This window comes from Solanum pennellii, chromosome 2 (assembly GCF_001406875.1).
Source record: "Solanum pennellii chromosome 2, SPENNV200".
Lineage (NCBI taxonomy): Eukaryota > Viridiplantae > Streptophyta > Magnoliopsida > Solanales > Solanaceae > Solanum > Solanum pennellii.
In genome coordinates, this window is record NC_028638.1 from 39,429,226 (window position 1) to 39,449,068 (window position 19,843).

The following is a 19,843-nucleotide window of genomic DNA, read 5'->3' on the forward strand; positions in this document are numbered from 1 at the left end:
AAATGCCCATTTATTTAAGATAAATTTAATTTATCAAGTAGAAAAACTCATCATCAATTTATTAATTATGACGGAAGGAAATCAAAAATTTTACAACTATGTTTATTGTAGCTATTACTTAGCATTTAAGCTAATTTATGAATATAATTCATTGAACTTTTTATAATTTTGTACAGTATATATAGATTGTTTTAAATATAACAAAATATTTGATTTTCTTCTTTCATTTAATAATACAAATATTCATTGTATTTATATTAATTCATGTCATAAGCTGTGTTTTAACTTCCGAAAATCTGAATTAATATCATGGGGTTTTCCATTTTAGATTATTATTATTATTATTATTATTATTATTATTATTGTTATTGTTATTGTTATTGTCCATAAATATATAAGAAGAGTGTTTAATAGGATATGATAATATTTGTAGTGGTTTTTTTTGTTATAGTGTCACATGTCTGATAAATTGTCCTCTAGTCATCATATCCCATTGTAGGCACTTTTAAATCCCCTATTAATCATCTAAAATAATACTTCTTTCGTTTAAAATTGTTTGTCATTATTTTTATTTTTAGAGTTAAACTATAAAATTTTGATTAACATTTTAAGATGTATTTTTCATCATATTGATATGCAAAAACTTGCAATTTATAGTACTTTTCATATAGTTTTTGGATATCTAATTTTTTTTGATTTAAATATCAAATTAATGTAATCTAATTTAATTTTGAAAATTAGTCAAATTAACTTTCTAAAAGCAAATATGACAAATAAAAATGGACGGAGGAAGTATAGAAATTTTTGTTCCGTAGAATAAGGGGTTGATGATATTAAAAAAAAATTGTTGCATATGCCCCCACAATAGTATCTATACTAAGAGGTTGGGCAAAATATTTTCAAATTCTCCAATACTATGTTCTCATTAGCTGAAGAGGTGGTCAGTGTTTCTAGCTCAATAATAGTTGATTAAATAAAATTAAATTATTTCAAAAATTAATTACTCTCACACCACATGAAATCAGAAATTCCGTGGAGACAGAGGAGTCTGACACCATTTGCATTAATTAAAAAATTAAAGAAGATAAATAAGTAAACAGACAAGATCACAAGAAAGACGCATATCGATCTGTTTAAACATTTGTCCAGATTTAAAAAATGCACTTCATTATATATCAAGATTAAAGCAGCCTAATTGAGCCAAGGAGAAAAATGGAGTACGTGAACATTTTGTTAGGACTTTTATTCGCCTGTTTTTTGGTTGGTGAAGTTGTTATTTCAGTTAGAAGAAGCAGCAAAAGAGTTGCACCAGGTCCATATCCTCTGCCTATTATCGGAAATCTTCACTTGCTTGGCGATAATAAACCACAAATATCACTTGCTCAACTTGCAAAAAAATATGGCCCAATTATGAATCTCAAATTGGGGCAAATAAACACAGTCGTTATTTCTTCATCACTGTTGGCTAAAGAAGTAATGCAAAAGCGAGATTTATCCTTTTCCAGTAGGTTTGCTCCAGACGCACTTTGTGCCTGCAATCACAATGATTTCTCAGTTGTATGGTTACCCGTCAACAACTCACAGTGGAGATCGCTTCGTAAGTCTATGAACTCTCACATCTTTTCTGTGAACAAGCTTGATGCTAATAAGCATCTGAGGACCAAAAAGATGCAGGAGTTGATTGATTATTGTCACAAGAGTGGACAAAATGGTGAAGCAGTGGATATTGGCAGAGCAGCTTTTAGAACTTCCTTAAATTTGTTGTCCAACACCATTTTCTCTAAAGATTTGACTGATCCATTCTCTGATTCTGATAAGGAGTTTAGGGAATTGGTGTGGAATATCATGGCTGAGGCTGGTAAACCTAATTTGGTGGATTATTTCCCCTTTTTAAAAAAGATTGATCCACAAGGTATAAGGCGGCGTTTGACAAATCATTTTAGTAAGGTTCTTCGACTTTTGAGTGGTTTGATTGATGAACGGCTAAAGGAAAGCGAAATGGGAAATCGCGAAAATGTTGATGTGTTAGACGCCCTTCTCAGCATTAGCCCTGAAGAAATCGACAGGAATCATATCGAGCATCTGTATCTGGTTAATCAATTATTGTATTTTATATATTTTCAACGAGTAGCATGTGATGATTATATGATCTTTACAGTAGTAAGTTTTGCAGGACTTGTTTGCAGCAGGGACCGATACGACTTCAAATACATTGGAGTGGGCAATGGCTGAACTACTTAAGAATCCACATACTTTGGAGAAAGCACAAGAAGAACTTGCACAAGTAATTGGCAGAGGTAAACTAGTAGATGAAGCCGATGTTGCACAGTTACCTTACTTGCAATGCATCGTGAAAGAAGCCTTGCGTTTACACCCACCGGTTTCTTTATTAATTCCTCGCAAAGTGGAGGAAGATGTTGAGCTTTGTGGCTATACTGTACCAAAAGGCTCCCAAGTTCTAGTGAACGTATGGGCGATTGGGCGCGACTCTGGTATATGGGAGAACCCTTTGGACTTCAAACCAGAGAGGTTTTGGGAGTCTGAAATAGATGTTAGAGGTCGGGATTTTGAGTTGATTCCATTTGGTGCTGGTCGAAGAATTTGTCCTGGATTGCCTTTGGCTATCAGGATAATTCCAGTCGTGCTAGGTTCATTGATTAATACATTTAATTGGAAGCTACATGGTGGAATTGCACCTAATGATTTGAACATGGAGGAAAAATTTGGCATCACATTGGCAAAAGCTCAACCTCTGCTAGTTGTTCCCATTCCACTATAGACTAAGTTAATGGTGGAGTGGAAATGTTCAACTACTCGAGCAAGTCTCGCCTGTTGTTTAAATTGGGTTGTCAAAAGGCTACGTAATTGTATTTGTAGAATCTATATATGCTTGTGTATCTTTGAAGATAACACCAACTCTCTCGGATGTTATGTGACACATTTTGGATTTTGAGATTTAAATAAGTATATCTTTGAAATTAAAATTTTCAAATATTTTAAATTATTTATTATTGTGACTTAAAGTATTTTTTACATAATTTACAAATATATAAATTTTATATTAAAAATTTTGAAGATTACACGGAAATGCGATTGGGTTCGCATAATTTTCCCATAAATAAAATATCACACCGATTAATAATAATTATATTTAAAAAAGAGAGAAATCTAAACTATACAATATATGTGAAACTATTTTTTTAATTGTAAGTTATTCATAAATGATCATTATTATTTTAATCAAATTACATTATATGATTATAATGTTAGTGTCAACTACAAACTAATTGTTAGTTTGTTAGAGAGAAGAATCACATATCAACGACACATTATTCATTATTATAAAGATATTTTTTTATCATACTTGCTTGGCTGATGATTATATATATAAATAAAAAGCACCTAAATGAAATATTAAAAAAGCATGTCAAGCACATAAAAATGAAAAGAAAGACTTAAAAATTAAATATTTCTTATCGTCATATACTTCATTTTTTTGTTATATGTTGGTTAAGTTACAAACCAATATGATGAAGAAGAGAAAAGATAATCTTAGTGTAAATCTTCATGAAACTAAATATGAATTTATATAAATAAAATAGAGGAAATGAAAAGAAAGAATTGTGAATGAAATATTTCTGAGCTTCATATATAGTACAATTTTCATCAAGCGGCTTATAGATTCCTTTGCGGGCTACTTAAATATGCGACGGGGTATTGTAAGTGGAAGAGTGATCTTGCTGTCATAATCCATATAGATTCGGCCCTTTGTCGCTCCGATCCGTCCCTCCCCCTCCAATTCAATAATCTTCTGAGGCCCACACACATCAACGAGCATGTGCACACATCGGTTAGGTGACGTTGATCGAAGCCTGCACACAATACAAGTCCCTCCAATGGTGGACCTAGGATTTTTTTTCAGGGGTTCAAAAAATATAGTATAAACGTATAAATAAGTCTTTAGAAATGATACCCTTGAATTCTTTTGGGGTTAAAACAACACTTTCAGCATTAATATATTTAAATCAATTTTACTAAAAAAACCTCTATAGTCTATATAACCCACCTCAACCATTAAATCAATCTCTAATCTTATATTCAGAAGGTTCAAAATTAATATATAAACATAAATAATTTCTAAAATACTTAAAATATACAATGTAATTTGTTGTCGAAGGGTTCGGTGAACCCTCTGGGTCTGCCCTTGATCTGAGCAATCGTTGATGTAGAAGTTTCTGCCTTGAAACATGATGGTCTTTTATTCAAAACCTAATTATAAAGGTTTTGGTCTTCACTTTGAGCAACAATGAAGCCTTCATAATTAGGTTCATTCTTGCTCATAGTGAATTTGAACGGATTATGACTTAATTCAATTTTAATTTCAATTTAATCCGCCCATTTTGATATCTGATAGGTTAGCTATTTTGAAGAGGAACAATATTACTCTTACGAAGGAGGTCCCTATGCTATAATTGTCTTGAAGCCCTACTTGGACAACTTGTTGCACTCACCAAATTTGTCATTTCTGACACACGATTAAGCTCAGCCTCTCATCACACTTCACAGGATCAGAAGTATACTGAATTAGTTGATCATCTCTTAAATTTGTCAATAAATTTAATTATAAGAAATTTTACTAAAAAAAAAACTTCTAAAAGATCTATTTATATTTGACTTTAGATCATTAATATATTTAAATAGTCGACTCAATAATTATTTGGTGTTTTGATGCATTTTTTTGGGAAACAAAACAGGTGGTCACATCATCCCATTAATAAGAAAAGATCGGAGTATTGATATTTTTTACTTAATAAAAGGAGTAGACGCAACGACTTCCAACTTGTTTTGGGCCCTCCCTACAAGTACGTATTGTTATTGACATTATTGTTCTAGATAGTAATGAAATTTTTATAAAAAAAAATGCACAATTAGCTTCAAATTAAATACTTGATTAATTAAACGTGCACTCCAGAAACAATAGAGTAGATTTAGATCAGGGCTGTCTCGGCCATAGGTTACTAAAGTAATTATTTGGGATCTCAAATTTTTTGGGCTTCTATTTTCTCCTAAAAATGTGTATGTATGTATATATATTGTTTTAAATAAACTCATTAATTTGAAAAGAACTTTTTGGAAAAAAACAATATAATAGTTTTTTATCGCATTTAATATAAGGATCAATAACTAAGAAATTGAATAGCGTTTAGTTAATCGTAGCATCCTCTCTATGCGGCTATATATATTGTTGCTTCATATATATTCTGACAATTACCATGAAACAAAATTATTATTCTTATATTTACTTTTCTTATTCTCTTTTCACTATTTTTATGCTCTTATATTGGAATATTCTAAAGCCTCTCAAATAATAAGATATTCTACATTATGCAAAATCTATTGCTCTGTGTTTATAAAAAGAACTTTTTTATTTTTGGTGTCTTCTTCAAATTTAAGCATTAAATATAACCAACATTATATCAATATCATTATATCGACCTATCAAATATAGCACAACACTTTTTTGATATAATTATAGAATTTTTTTCAAAATTTTGAGTCATACTTGATTATTCTAACCTCATATTATATATTTTGTATTAATGTTGAGTATTGTTATAAAGATCTCTTTATATAGTTTGGCTTTAAGCTCCCAAACTCGTTGAAGCGGTCCTAATCTAGATAAGTTTCATGAAGCGACGGACCAAAACAATATCTAATTTATTTTGATAAAAATATATAATCTGGATGCAGGATAAAAAGTAGATTTATTTTCAAATTTTTATTCCTTCAAGTCAATATTAGTATATCAAAAACAACACTTTAGTAGTAATTAATTTACGATAATAACGTAATTTCATTAAAAATATAAATAATTATTAATGACAATTACATTTTTGCTATTCTTTGCAAATACTTTTAAAACCTATAGCGATTAAATTTAATGACAATCTGATAATATTAATAAAGACTTCAAACACTTTTTGTTAATATAAAATAAGTTATTTTTACTGTTGTGTATAGAAGTAATTGGATTGACTGATTAGGTAAAAGAACGGGTGTATATGCACGTCTGACAAATGCTATCACTAAATAATTATATATAGATTAATGTTAATTAATGTATGACATGAAAGAGTATAACATGCAAATGTTATAATCTAAACTTATTTTCGATAAAAAGATTAAAATAGTTCCTCTTCTTTGGGTTAAGACTCAAAGTAATCCTTAAATTTTCACATAGAGCATTAATAGTCCCTCGTTTTTGTAATATTGGTGCACTTTTGGTCCCATCCTAAAATTTTACCTATTTTTTAGCATTAATTTTGTCCAAAACTTTATATAAGGAATATCCAATCGTCTTTTTATATATTTAATATAAATAATAACTATTGTAATTATTCCAAACAAATTGATGTCAGTTATATAAAATCATCGATGATTAGGGGTGTCAAAAATGAACCCAAACATAGGTAACTCGCCCAACCCGCCCAGAATTTCAAGGGTTGGGCTTAAGATAATTTGAATTGGGTTCAATCTCAACCCACTCAAGCTTAACCCATTTGAAGAGAATTCTCAATTGAGCTCAATTCAATATCCAATTTCAACTCGTTTAAAAACTTTTTATTAAGATATGTTCCTATATTGAAGGTATGAATTATTATCTATTTAACATCTTTTGGGATTTATCTATTCATTTTGTTACTTTTTTAACAAAAATTGTTTAGCGGAAATTCAAATTGTGATTATAAAAGTCAAATATCAATATGTTAAATTATTGAGATTAATTGGGTTAAATTGGGAGACCCATCTCGATTTTTAGCCCATTTGAGCTCAAAGTAAACTTGGGCGGGTCAAGACCTAACTCGATTTCTATTCAACCTATTGTAATATTTTCAATTTCAACCCAACTCACCCATTTGACACCCCTATCGATGATCATTTTCTCCATTGAAATTCATCACGCGTGAACTAATTTAATCTTCACACTCTTCTATATTTAATGTAAATATATGTGATGAAACACACAATTACTTTCTCCGTCCACTATATTTTATCATGATTTTTATTTTTAGAGTCAAACTAAAAGAACTTTGAGTAACATTTTAAGATGTATTTTTTTTATCATATTGATATTATGATATATATATANTCTAAATTTTTTGTTTAAAGTATCCAATTAATATAATGGCGCGCACACACAAATACACACACATTCACATTAAGGTTGGTAAAGTATTTAACATTTAACACTCTTGTGTATATACATATTTAAATTTATTACGGCTAAAAGTTATTTTTGTTATAATACAATACAATCTATTTAAATGATATTCTTTAAAGTATCACGATACGATATAATTCAACACAGTCTAATACTATTATGAAATGATATGTACCAATCATCCAGACTGTAAGTCATTTAGGATCAATCATCTATAGATAATAGTACAAAGTTCTCCTATATATGGCTAGTATACAACTATGTTTTTGGATTTCATTTCAACCAAGGGCAAGTAAGTTTGGTATACCACGTGATACTCACCAAACAACTATGCTTGTGCTTGAACTATCTATACTCTCTAAAGATGAAAACAATATTTTCGAGTTCGAAGCCTAAAAGGTGAAAAATGTTAACAAAAATTTTAAAACGGTATATGAAATTTTTTTTAACCAAAATAGTAAAATCGCTCATGAAGTAGCGATTTTGTCCGCTTGAAAAAGTAAAATCGCTGCAATAGCAGCGATTTGTTAAATTTAATTTTTTTTAAAAATAAAAAATAAACAAAATCGCTCCCAAAGGAGCGATTTCCAAACTAAAATTTTCTTTTTTTAATAGTCGCTGCCTCGGCAGCGACTTAAGTTTAATTTTTTTAATTATTTTTTTTTGCTTTTTTTTTTAAAGTTCAAATATTTTTAAAAAAAAAATCAAATTGCAGCGGTTTTTAATTAAATCTTTTTCTTTTTTAAAAAAAATCAAATCGCTAAAAAAGATTTTGATTTAAAATCGCTGCCTTGGCAGCGATTTGATTTTAAAAAATAAATAAATAAATTTAATTAAAAACCGTTGCGATTTGATTTTTTTTTAAAAAAAACAAAAAATAATTAAAAAAAAATTTTGAACTCAAGTCGCTGTCTCAGCAGCGATATAACAAAAATATAATAAAAATATATATATTTTGAAAATCGCTCCTTCGGGAGCGATTTTGTTTTTAAAAAAAATTATTTTTAAAAAAATCAAATTTAACAAATCGTTGTTATAGCAGCGATTTTACTTTTTTCGACGGACAAAATCGCTACTTAGTGAGCGATTTTGCCATTTTAGTTTTGAAAAAAATTTATATACCGTTTTAAAATTTTTGTTAAATTATTTCACCATTTAGGCTCCGAACTCCAATATTTTCCAACTCACAGTTTCCTAAAACAAAGTATTGGATGTTTTTTTTTTCATCTACAAAATTAGTAAATTCAAACAGAGTTTAAGTACTACAAACTAGCTTGCAATGTAAAAGAAATTCTTACATAATTGAGTTACATATCCATATAGAGAGATACATATTTTTAAATGAGATAAAAAACATTTCGTGATGTCAAATAATGAGTGAAGATCTAAAAGATAATAATAGGTAATTCTCTTGTGATTTATAGATGATAATATTATATATACTTACCTCTCTTATTTTGATTTTTCTTTTGTAACATTTTTTCTACCTATTTTATTACTATAAGTAATTAAACAATTTGGTATACCTATCCTATCCCTTTCTATATTAAACACTTGGAATTAATAACTTATTTAGAAAATTCCAAGGGTAACTTTTACAATTACATTACTCAATACAAATAAGCTAAAAAATATTAGAGAGAGGGAGTCGTTCAAAATGAGAATAAACAACAACATATTTAGTAGTATAATTTATTAATGAGATCTGAAAAGATAGTATGTATTCGACTTTAATTTTGCCTTGCGAAAAATAGTGAACATATTTACGATAGTCTTGACTCAACTAAATCATTTCCAAAAGATTAAGAAAAAAACAAAATAAACCGTGGTAGCCTTGTATGTACTAAAGAGCAATTGTCAAACATAACCTAATACTAGCTCACATTGATTTCTTTTAATTTTAAATTTTAATTTTTTTTATATTTTATTATAAAAAGATAAAAAAATGTTACATTTGTTAATTACTTTAGATTTTTTTTATTGGAATTGTATAAATATACTTCAGGCTTATTTTACTTGGTTTTTTTACAAAAAAAATCTTTAGATTTATAAACCTTTGCAATATATGAGGTTCTCATCTCTTATATCGTTGTTATTATATATTTTGCAGTAAAGAAACTTTGTAATTAATTGTAATTTGATGAATTGTTAGCTACTTATTGCATTGTTTAATAGTTTTTATCATGATATTGTATTATGATATTCGGATAACATATTATCTAGTTTATTATAACAGAGATAATTTGTATCAAACTTAATTCAATTGTATATAAAATAAAATTAAGATTTGTGATTATAAATGATAATGACTGTGATTAATGAAGGTCTTATAACTTGGGATTTGCAAGTACAGTAAAATTTCTATAAATTAATGCTCGATAAATTAATAATCTATCTAAAATAATATTTTCCTCTTGTCTCGACTTGGGCCAAAGGAAAAAATCACCGATTTCGATAAGATAATAAGATAATATATTTTCAGAAGACCCCTATATAAATATATGGTCCCACTAATATCATAAATTAATAATTCTTTAAAGTACAAATATATCTAAAACAATTTAGTGAAATATGATTATATTATGATATGATTTTTGTTAAAATTAAAAAAAGTTGAAGCTCATTTCTAACTTTTCTTATTGCATCCAAAAGCTCTGATGTTGTCTTTTCAAATTGCACCCTAAAATTGTGAAGAATTCTAGATACGACAAGTGTTTCTTTACGCGTATCTAGTTCCAAAGGTACAATATCATCTTCAACTTCATCATCAACATTGCTTTTTTTCGATGATATCCACAATTTCTTCTAAACTCTAGTCCTCTGAACAAGTATCACTTTCACTCGAATAATTTCTCCCGAACGATTTTTACAGTATCGAAAACAATTTGTTATTGTCTCTTGCTGAACATTTGTTGTTCAAACAAGAATTGCATAATTAATAGCATCCAAAATATTGATCTGTCTCACTCCATACCTTCTAATATCCTACGATAAATTATGTTCGATAATACATCTTAAAACCTCTTATTATCACAACGTCACAACGTTGAAATTAATAAGATACAATAATTTTGATGTATTCGTTGTACTTTATATACTAATTTTTTTATGTGAAATCGATAAATATGATGTATAAATTAGTAAGATATAATGATTTTGACATAATAAAAATTAACCTTCATCGAATATCAAATTATTCTTCAAATTAATAAATATTAATTTATCGATTAAATAATATCTCTATAAAATAATAAAATTTCATGGTCCCACCTATATTAATTTATACGGTATGTTTCGTATGATTGGATATACATAACTGTTTATGAGTACTAATTATGTTTCTTATTTTTTCCTAACAGCGAAATAAATTTTGAAAACTATGGTGAAATAAATTTTGAAACTTCAATCTACACTTCACCCAGATCTAATTCTTTTTCAAAAAGAAAATTGAAAATCTATGATCAATAATGCTAGTTATTAGTTAGTGTAATTCGCATAAATATATTTTGAAATCTATGATGAAATAAATTTTGAAACTTCAATTTAATTCTTCACACAGATCTAATTTTTTAAAAAAAGAAAATTGAAAATCTATGATCAATGCTAGTTATTAGTTAGTGTAGTTAGCATAAATTTTCAACAAATGCATTCTTTAGTAGTTGGTCAAACAACTCTTTCAATCGAATCACATATCAAAAATATTAAAATATTTTATAATCTTGTGAGGAGAATTTATTACAAAACTAAATAAGGTTAAAATATGATAGTGCACATGCTAATAATGTATTAAATTAAGTCCAATTAATAATATACTAATTATTTTTACCACCGCATATTGGTGAGATTTGTGGGGTTATATTGAAGATTTGGCCGCCAGACATCATCCCAAAACTTTATATGTGTTTAAATTTTGATAAATGATAGAATAATAATATATCAAACATTAAAATCACATTTAAACTTTTTTGGGGGTTTTATATTTAAATTATTGAAAATGTGAGTATTTATAAATTTAAAAACACAATCTCAAATAATATGTAATGGTGTGTGCATTACATTATATCTTTACAAAAACGTAGAAGGGCCTAAAATACCCTTAAAATATTGAAATGGTATAAAATTATTCTTTATCCACCTATTGCCTGCAAAGTGTCCTTCTCATCCACCTATTGGCTTCAAAATACCCATGTCATCCACCTTTTGGTTCAAAATTGACCACTTATTTAATTGTTTTAAAATTAAACTCTTTAAATATTTATTAAAATATATGACGTTCAACTATTGGTTATAATTTAATTTATTAATATAATTTATAAACCAACACACTACCCACTCATTATTAAGTAATCTTCACCCAATTAATAATTAAATTATAATATCAAAATCGTCATAAACACTACTAAAACATGATGAAATTATAGATTCCTGAAAATGACATCCAAAATTATTCGAATCCGAATTTAAGCCCCAATTAAATTTAGATTGAGCCGCTTATTTAGGAGGAGACTTTCAATAGAATTCTCTTTCAAGATTAAATTAGAAATTTATTATTAAAGGTAAAGAAGTAATACATCTCGAATTAATTCATGCACTTTTTTAAAATATAATTTTATAAATATTTATGATTTATTTTAAAACCTTTACTATATTATTTTGAAAAAAAAGTTACTATGAAGTAATATCACATAATTGAGACGTAAAAACAGGGGCTGATCTACGTTTAGCTGTGGGGGTGCCACGACACCCAGTGATTTCGAAAAAACGATGTATAATGTGTATATATGTATTATAATTGAATAAATATTACCTTTGCCACCCAGTAACCTGAAAGCAGAACAACTCAAGTGGCAAAGGAAGGGGTCTGCCATCTACGTAACCACAGTTTGAACCACACCAGCAACATCTACTGTTTTCTTGTTCCTTTTTTGCTTTTTTTTTTTACTTCCTCTTGTACTAATTATTAAGTTCTTGATATGTGTGTAATATGTTTTTTTTTAATTAATTAGCGAGTATTGAATTATGAGCGTCAAATAAATATTATTAAGAATATATTTAAATGGTAGTTTTAAAAAAAAACATAAGTTTTAAAAATGATGAATATTATAGTTAGATTTTTTAATTTAAAGGTTCTTTCGATCTTCACCGACGTTCTCTCTAAGTAAGATGACTACGCTTAAAATACAATTTTTGTTCTTTTCCTACTTTGTATCTCCAACAATACATAAAGTCAATGAAAGATGAATATATTATGTTGATAATATTAGATGGTTTATACAAACTCAAATTTTTATGTGAAAAATCTTTTTTTTCTCAAAGTTTTAGCAAATAAGACATCTAATTTCGAAAAGGAAATAAAAATTAAATTTTTAGTTATCTCTAATCACAAAATATCTAAATAAATAAATAAAATATATTACTAACATGCATATTCGATCAATTTATTTATCAAAAAAATAAATCAAAAACTCGAATTGTAACCCAAAATTAAAGCAACCGATCCTTTATCTTACTTGAATGCGTGGCACCCCCGACCTCCAAATCTTAGATCTGCCTCTGCATAAAAATAATTAAGATGAACATAATCAAACTTTTAAGTTTATCGGTGATTTTTATTTAGACACTTGAATGTATGATAATTTACTACTATAGGTATTTTCACCTCAAATTTTCAAAAACACTCAATTGGTAGTAGCTTTCTGTTGTTGCATTAATAATGTGACGGGTTTATTAATTTGGAAGGGTTTAATTAGTAATGGGTGGGTAGTGGATTGATTTATAAATTATACTAATAAGTTAAATTATAACAAATAGTTGAGCACCACGCATTTAAAAAAAATATTTAAAAAGTTTAAATATAAAACCGTTAAATAAGTGATCAATTTTGAACCAAAAGGTGGATGACATGAGTATTTTGGATCCAATAGATTGGTGGGAAGGGTATTTTAGAGCCAATAGGTGAATGAGAGTAATTTTTACTATTTCCAATACTTTAAAGGTATTTTAGGCTCTTTTCCGTTATAAAAACAACCATAATTGCCACATGAAAAAAGAAATATTGTCGTGACAAAAAGTTCAGAATCTACTAAGTAAAAAATCAAAAATACATCTAAATTATTTAATTCTTTTTAAATTTTACATATAAAATATTGAGAGAGTGAAAAACGCACCTAAAAAACTATCAATCGTAAATTTGAAAATATACCTAAAATAATATATGATAATGTGTGTATTACACTCTTTTCAAATAAAAAAATATATAACCCATGAAATGCCACATGAAAAAACAATTCATGGTGGGGGTAGGAATAGTGGTGGTTGTTGTTCATTTTCAGGAAGGAATTTGAGAAGCTATCATGGAGTTTTTTTTTTGTTTTTTTTTTTTTGAGTTAGTTGAAGAGAAAATGAGGAAAACAAATTCCTTTTTATCCCTTTAGAGTAAACTGTCGATCTTTCTATTGAAGCTTTTAGATGCAATTTTGATTAACTTTCATTAATTTTTTTCCCTTTATACTTGGTACTATTTATGCAATACCAAGTATTGTTTAAATTTATATTTCTTAATTTATAATTTTTTAAAAAAAGTATTATTTTATTCTATTTTATTCTTAGTGTTAAACATTTTTAAAATAAAACTAGTTATATCTTCTTTTTACTTTTTTTTTTTTTAATATTAGAGAGATTGAAGAAAGAACCAATCTCAGGATGTTTTTGAAAGAAAAAGAATTATTTTCTTTGTTCCATTTTCATTTAATTAAGAACAACTTTTCTAAAATTATGGAACCTATATTTGTTACGGCCTTTAAATTTAAAATTGTATTTTTTTGGTTATAGTTTTATTAGATCAACACAATTTAAAATTTACTGGCATTAATAATATTTATCAAGTATTACTTTTGGATTAAAAAATATCAAATATTCATTTTACACTAAATAACTTGATTTACTATCACACAGATAAATATAGTTTCTTTTAGATGAAAAAAATAAAAACATTTAATTAACACTATTTAAAAAATAAATTCATAAATAAATTTTGTACTCATGGAGAACATGATTTTCCGTCACTCACTAGTCAGTAATATAAAAAAAGAAACAATAATAAAAATATTCAAAAATATAATTTATAATTTTTTAAGAGGGCGAATTTGAATGGGACCAGTTAGACCAAATTGTTTAAAAAAGATTAAAATATATATCATAAGAACCTTCGTAGTTGGTCATTTTTACTCCCTATTGTAGCTTGATGGTTCGATTTGAATCGATTATTCATTCAAATTAAAATCAAATTAATTTAGTTGATTTTTCAAATTTTTAAAATTAAATCAAATTAAATAAAAAAATCATCGGTTTGGTTATTGACGATTTGGTTCGGTTTGGTTCAATTTTTCTGGTTTTTTTCGATTTGAAAATTAAATTTTTTTAGGACATATGTATCTTGATTAAAAAAAGCATCTAGTACATGAATAATCCACAAAAGAGCTATTGTTGGTTCAACTAAGTAATTAAGCAATTAAGCAATACTAGAGTTATCATTACACAAACACAGTTGTTAAATTAAGAGAAAGTGTGTGACTATCTTATGAAAGTTATGATAAGTAATAAATTTTGATGGAATTGGACTTAAGATTGTGATTAAGCTAAAATTTAAGTGTTAGGCTTGAGAAAATTGTAAAGTTAAAAGACTTAAATTACTTAAAATTTAACAAAGTATTGATATTTATTTAAATAATATATAAATAATTATAAAATTTAAATTTCTAATTTATTGGTTTGATTTGGTTATTTTTGCAGTAGTTTTTTAATAAAACTAAAGCCAAACCAAATAGTATCGGTTTTCAAAATTTAAAAACCAAATCTAACTAAATCAAGCCAAGTATCGACTTTAATCGGTTTGTTCGGATTACGGTTCGATTTGATTGTTTAACTTAACCATAACCATGAACAACCCTAATTATACCAATTGAACTCTTAAATTTATTAATTAATATTTTAAATTCTTTTCTTATTTGCCATTTATCTATGTGGCATTTTTGTCTCATGTGCGTGTGTTATAAATTCTTTTTGGCTTTCAAAGCCTAGTGAATAGTTAATTTTGATCAATTTTGACCTCTATATAACACGCATCTTCTTCAATAATTAATCTATATTTGCCTCTCTTTCGACTTACCTTTCCAAATTTATTTTGTTTCTTATTAATTTTTTTTTGTTTCTCCCATTAATTATTTTTAAGGTCCTTTTACTTGTGTAAATCCTTTATTATCAGTCAATTTTCTTCAATTTTCTAATTTTATTTTTATTGCTTAATCATTTGTTCTGTTATATTTAGGACAACCCCCACCACGCATATAAACTTTCCTTCAATAATCACTTGCACAAAATTTTCTCCTCCTCCTTAATCTTCTTACATTCATTGTTATAATAATCTTTTTCATATTTCATCAAACACCAAGGAAAAAAATATTTTTCTTTTACAATTTCATCAAACTCACATAAGAAAAAAAATATTAATATTTCTTCATTTTCATAAAACATCCATAAAGAAAAAAAAAAAACAAATCTTCAATCTTCTCCATTCTCATTAAATACCAAGAAAAAAGATTTCAACTTTCTCCAATTTTATCACACCACAAAAAAAAAACTTTCTTCGATTTCATCAAACACCCCCCCAAAAAAAAAAGCAAAATCCCAAAAACTCACACGATAATTATTGTAAAATTTCTAAATCTTAAAATTCGACATACACTAAAATAACAAACCAAAAAAAACAGTGAACAGAACAGATATTATTTAAGTTAAGACAAGGTTAACAAACTTACAAAAACGAGACTAAAAATTGCACTCAAAGAGAAAATAAAATAGGAGGTTTTAGACTTTTACCATATAGTTATTTTCTAGGTAACAATTTTTAATAACATGGAAATTAACATGTACTTGTTTGTAATCACACACTACTTAGCTCTTAAAAAAGGATTAAAATATTGTATTTATAAAGATCCAACAGACAAACAAAATCAAGTAAAAAATCTCCCACATCATTCAACCTGATTTTGTTCAATCCATACTTGTCTAATTATGTCTCTTTCTCTCTACATCCCTAAAAGTTGACTATTCTATCAAAAATACATTGATCAAATAAGATTTTACATCTGAGATTTAACTATTGGCTACATTTAAAATTCTGACCGACCAGTAGTTTGCAATAAATTTCCCATGCTCTAATCAAATAAGAATTTTAAATCGGGGGTTTAATATATTAAAAAATAGATAGTGGTGGACTTACCTTGGTTCAAGGGGTGTGAGCGACATTCCTTCGTCGAAAAATTACATTGTATATAGTGATTAAATTTTAATTTTATAAATATAAATTCATAAATTGACACTCCTTTAAACAAGTTGAAGGCTTAGTTACAAACACTATACGAGGTTGTGTGTTCAAGCTCTACTTATAATTTTTTTTACCACTGAAAATAGACATACGAAGCAGTTAGAGAGGATCTGACATTTATTTTATATATTTAAAAAGTTATTTTAATCATATATATATATATATAATATAATTTTTTACCGAAAAAGATTAGAATAAACACGGAACTATAAGGTGGCATCACCAGTGGCTATAATGTCCCCAAAACCTCTATAGTCTATATAACCCACCTCATAGTTGTTAAAGACAAAACCAAAGAAAAATCACAAGGCCTAAGAAATGGAAGCTAACAAGAAACAAGGAAAACATTTTGTTCTAGTACATGGTGCAGGCCATGGAGCTTGGTGTTGGTACAAGCTAAAACCATTGCTAGAGGCTGCAGGCCACAAGGTCACTGCTCTTGATTTAGCAGCCTCTGGGATTGATTTGAGAAAAATAGAGCAACTTCACACACTTCATGATTACACTTTGCCATTATTGGAATTAATGGAATCTCTTCCACAAGAGGAGAAAGTCATATTAGTTGGACATAGTCTTGGTGGTATGAATTTAGCACTTGCTATGGAAAAATACCCAAAAAATATCTATGCTGCTGTTTTCTTGGCTGCTTTTATGCCTGATTCTATTCACATCTCCTCCTATGTTTTGGATCAGGTGAGTATAATATACTAATAGCTCCTATTGTTTTTTAAAAAAAGACCTAGTTACGTAATTTTTTTTATATATATATGATATTCAATAATAGACAAGTAAAAATGAGTTTTTAAGTTATGCTGTAGTTTAGATCTGCCTTTGTGCATATAGAGTTATATTTTTAGTTAGGTGAAAGATACAGGTTCAATCAATAAATATAAATTGATATAGAAATGACAAAAATAATTGAAGTAACAGAAATAGCGTCATTTCAGTTTTTATATAAAGGAAAATTACCTATTGATGTGATGTGCTGAGTACATTACTTTTTGGGCGTTTCTCCAGCTGTGCCTTTCAATTAATAATTTGTTTTCGACATTTCCTCTTTTGGTTCATTTTTATTTGTTCAGATTTAGTGTTCACATTAATATGAGTATTTTATTACAAAATTCATGAATGATTATATTTGACTTATTGATCCAATTTTGATGTAAATTTTTGAAGTACAATGAACGGACACCAGCAGAGAATTGGTTAGATACTCAATTTTTACCATATGGTACCCCTGAAGAGCCACTCACATCCATGACTTTTGGTCCCAAATTTTTGGCTGATAAGCTCTACCAGTTAAGCCCTCCTGAGGTAATCTGTACTCTTTTATTATATACCTTATTCAAAAATCATTAATTTTTTTTTTTAGAAAATGCATAAGTATTCTTTTAGACTATAATCGAAATTTTAGAGACGCATCTTAACTAAACTAAGGTTATATTATCCCGTGAATTTATTTTTTTTGTAATTTTATACACCTTTTGTCTTACATGCCACACTCCATGACTACATACAATTGAGGTGTGTGGAAGATATTTGGATGCCACATAAGTAAAAAAGGTGCACCATAATTACAAAAAAAATAAGATCAGGAGATAATAGAACCTTAGTTTAGTTAAGATATGTCTCTGAAATTTCGATCTTAGTCTAGGAATACTTGTGTATTTTCTCAAAAAAAAATTTCGTTTTGAAATAAAGTGATCTTACATTTAAATGATAATATGATAGGATGTTGCATTAGGATTATCATTAGTGAGAACAAGTTCTCTGTTTCTGGAAGATTTGTCAAAGGCCAAGTATTTCACAGATGAAGGATATGGATCTGTGAAGAGAGTTTATGTAGTGTGTACAGAGGATAAAGGCATATCAAAAGAATTTCAACAATGGCAAATTGATAATATTGGTGTTACTGAAGCAATGGAAATTAAAGGTGCTGATCATATGGCAATGCTATGTATGCCCAAAAAACTTTGTGACACTCTCATGGAGATTGCAGATAAATACAATTGATCCATCTCATGTTGTTCCGCGTTAAATAATTGATTTGAATAAATACTTTTGTAGCTTTCATCGCAGAATTATATTGTATATGTTTGTGGTGTGTTTGTTCTATGTATTTGATGATCTAAGAGTGTGGTGAGATAATAAAACTACGTCAGTTCTTGTAATGACAATTTACTTTTACAATTTTTATGTCTAATTTACACTAATTGATGCTGGAATGTGAGCAGTTAAAATTTTACTGAAATGATAGAGAGCCGAGAGCACAATACTTAAAATCATATTCAATACTTACATCTTCTCCTGTAAGCGGAGCTAGGCGAAGTTTATGGATTTAGACAAATTCATTAACTTTTTTATAGATCTTATATTTTGATTAGAAAATTAAATATGTATATTAGCATGTGAATCCTCAAAAAATTAATTTGAAATCCCAAACTTCTAATTTTGATTTCGACTGACAAGTCCTTTTCTTCATATGAATGAAAGGTAGATAGGTATTTATAGAGTTCGGAGCCTAAAGGGTACAAAATATTAACAAAAATTTAAAAACGGTACATAAAATTTATATTAACCAAAACGGCAAAATTGCTGCATCAACATTGATTTACTCCACCGGAAAAAGCAAAATCGCTGCTTCTGCAGCGATTTTGCAAAAATGTGAATTTTTTTTTAAAAAAATAAAATTGCTACCTAGGTAGCGATTTTAAATTTTTTTTTTTAAATCGCTGCCTAGGCAACGATTTATAATTTTATTTTTTAAAAAAAAAAAATTAAATCGCTACCTAGGCAGCGATTTTCAAAAAAAAATTATAAAATCCCTGCTTTAATTTTTTTTTAAAAAAAATAAATTTGAAAATCGCTGCCTAGGCAGCGATTTTTATATTTCAAAAACAAATTTTTTTTTTAAAATCGCTGAGCGATTTACATATTTAAAATAAATTTTTTATAAAATCGCTGCGTAGGCAGCGATTTAAAAATTTTATAATTTTTATTAAAAGAATTAAATTAAATTAAAATCGCTGCCTAGGTAGCGATTTCATTTTTTTAAAAAAAAATTCACATTTTGCAAAATCGCTGCCTCTGCAGCGATTTTGCTTTTTTCGGTGGAGTTAATCGCTGTTGATGCAGCGATTTTTCCGTTTTGGTTAATATAAAATTTTGTATACTGTTTTGAAATTTTTGTTAATATTTTGTACTTTTTTGGCTCCGGACTCGGTATTTATAACTGG

At 27.7% G+C, this 19,843-nt stretch overlaps 2 protein-coding genes across 2 annotated transcripts; both read left to right on the forward strand.

Annotated features, from left to right (window-relative positions):
* Positions 1 to 1,004: 1,004 nt before the first annotated feature.
* Positions 1,005 to 2,978, forward strand: LOC107009201 (geraniol 8-hydroxylase-like). The gene is made up of 2 exons (XM_015208491.2): positions 1,005 to 2,091; positions 2,174 to 2,978. The coding sequence occupies exons 1-2, from the start codon at positions 1,213 to 1,215 to the stop codon at positions 2,777 to 2,779; spliced, it is 1,485 nt and encodes a 494-aa protein (XP_015063977.1). The 5' UTR covers positions 1,005 to 1,212; the 3' UTR covers positions 2,780 to 2,978.
* A 13,863-nt stretch (positions 2,979 to 16,841) lies between these two features.
* On the forward strand, positions 16,842 to 18,829 carry LOC107011926 (salicylic acid-binding protein 2-like). Its single transcript, XM_015211617.1, has 3 exons — positions 16,842 to 17,300; positions 17,784 to 17,921; positions 18,339 to 18,829. The coding sequence occupies exons 1-3, from the start codon at positions 16,926 to 16,928 to the stop codon at positions 18,618 to 18,620; spliced, it is 795 nt and encodes a 264-aa protein (XP_015067103.1). The 5' UTR covers positions 16,842 to 16,925; the 3' UTR covers positions 18,621 to 18,829.
* Positions 18,830 to 19,843: the final 1,014 nt, after the last annotated feature.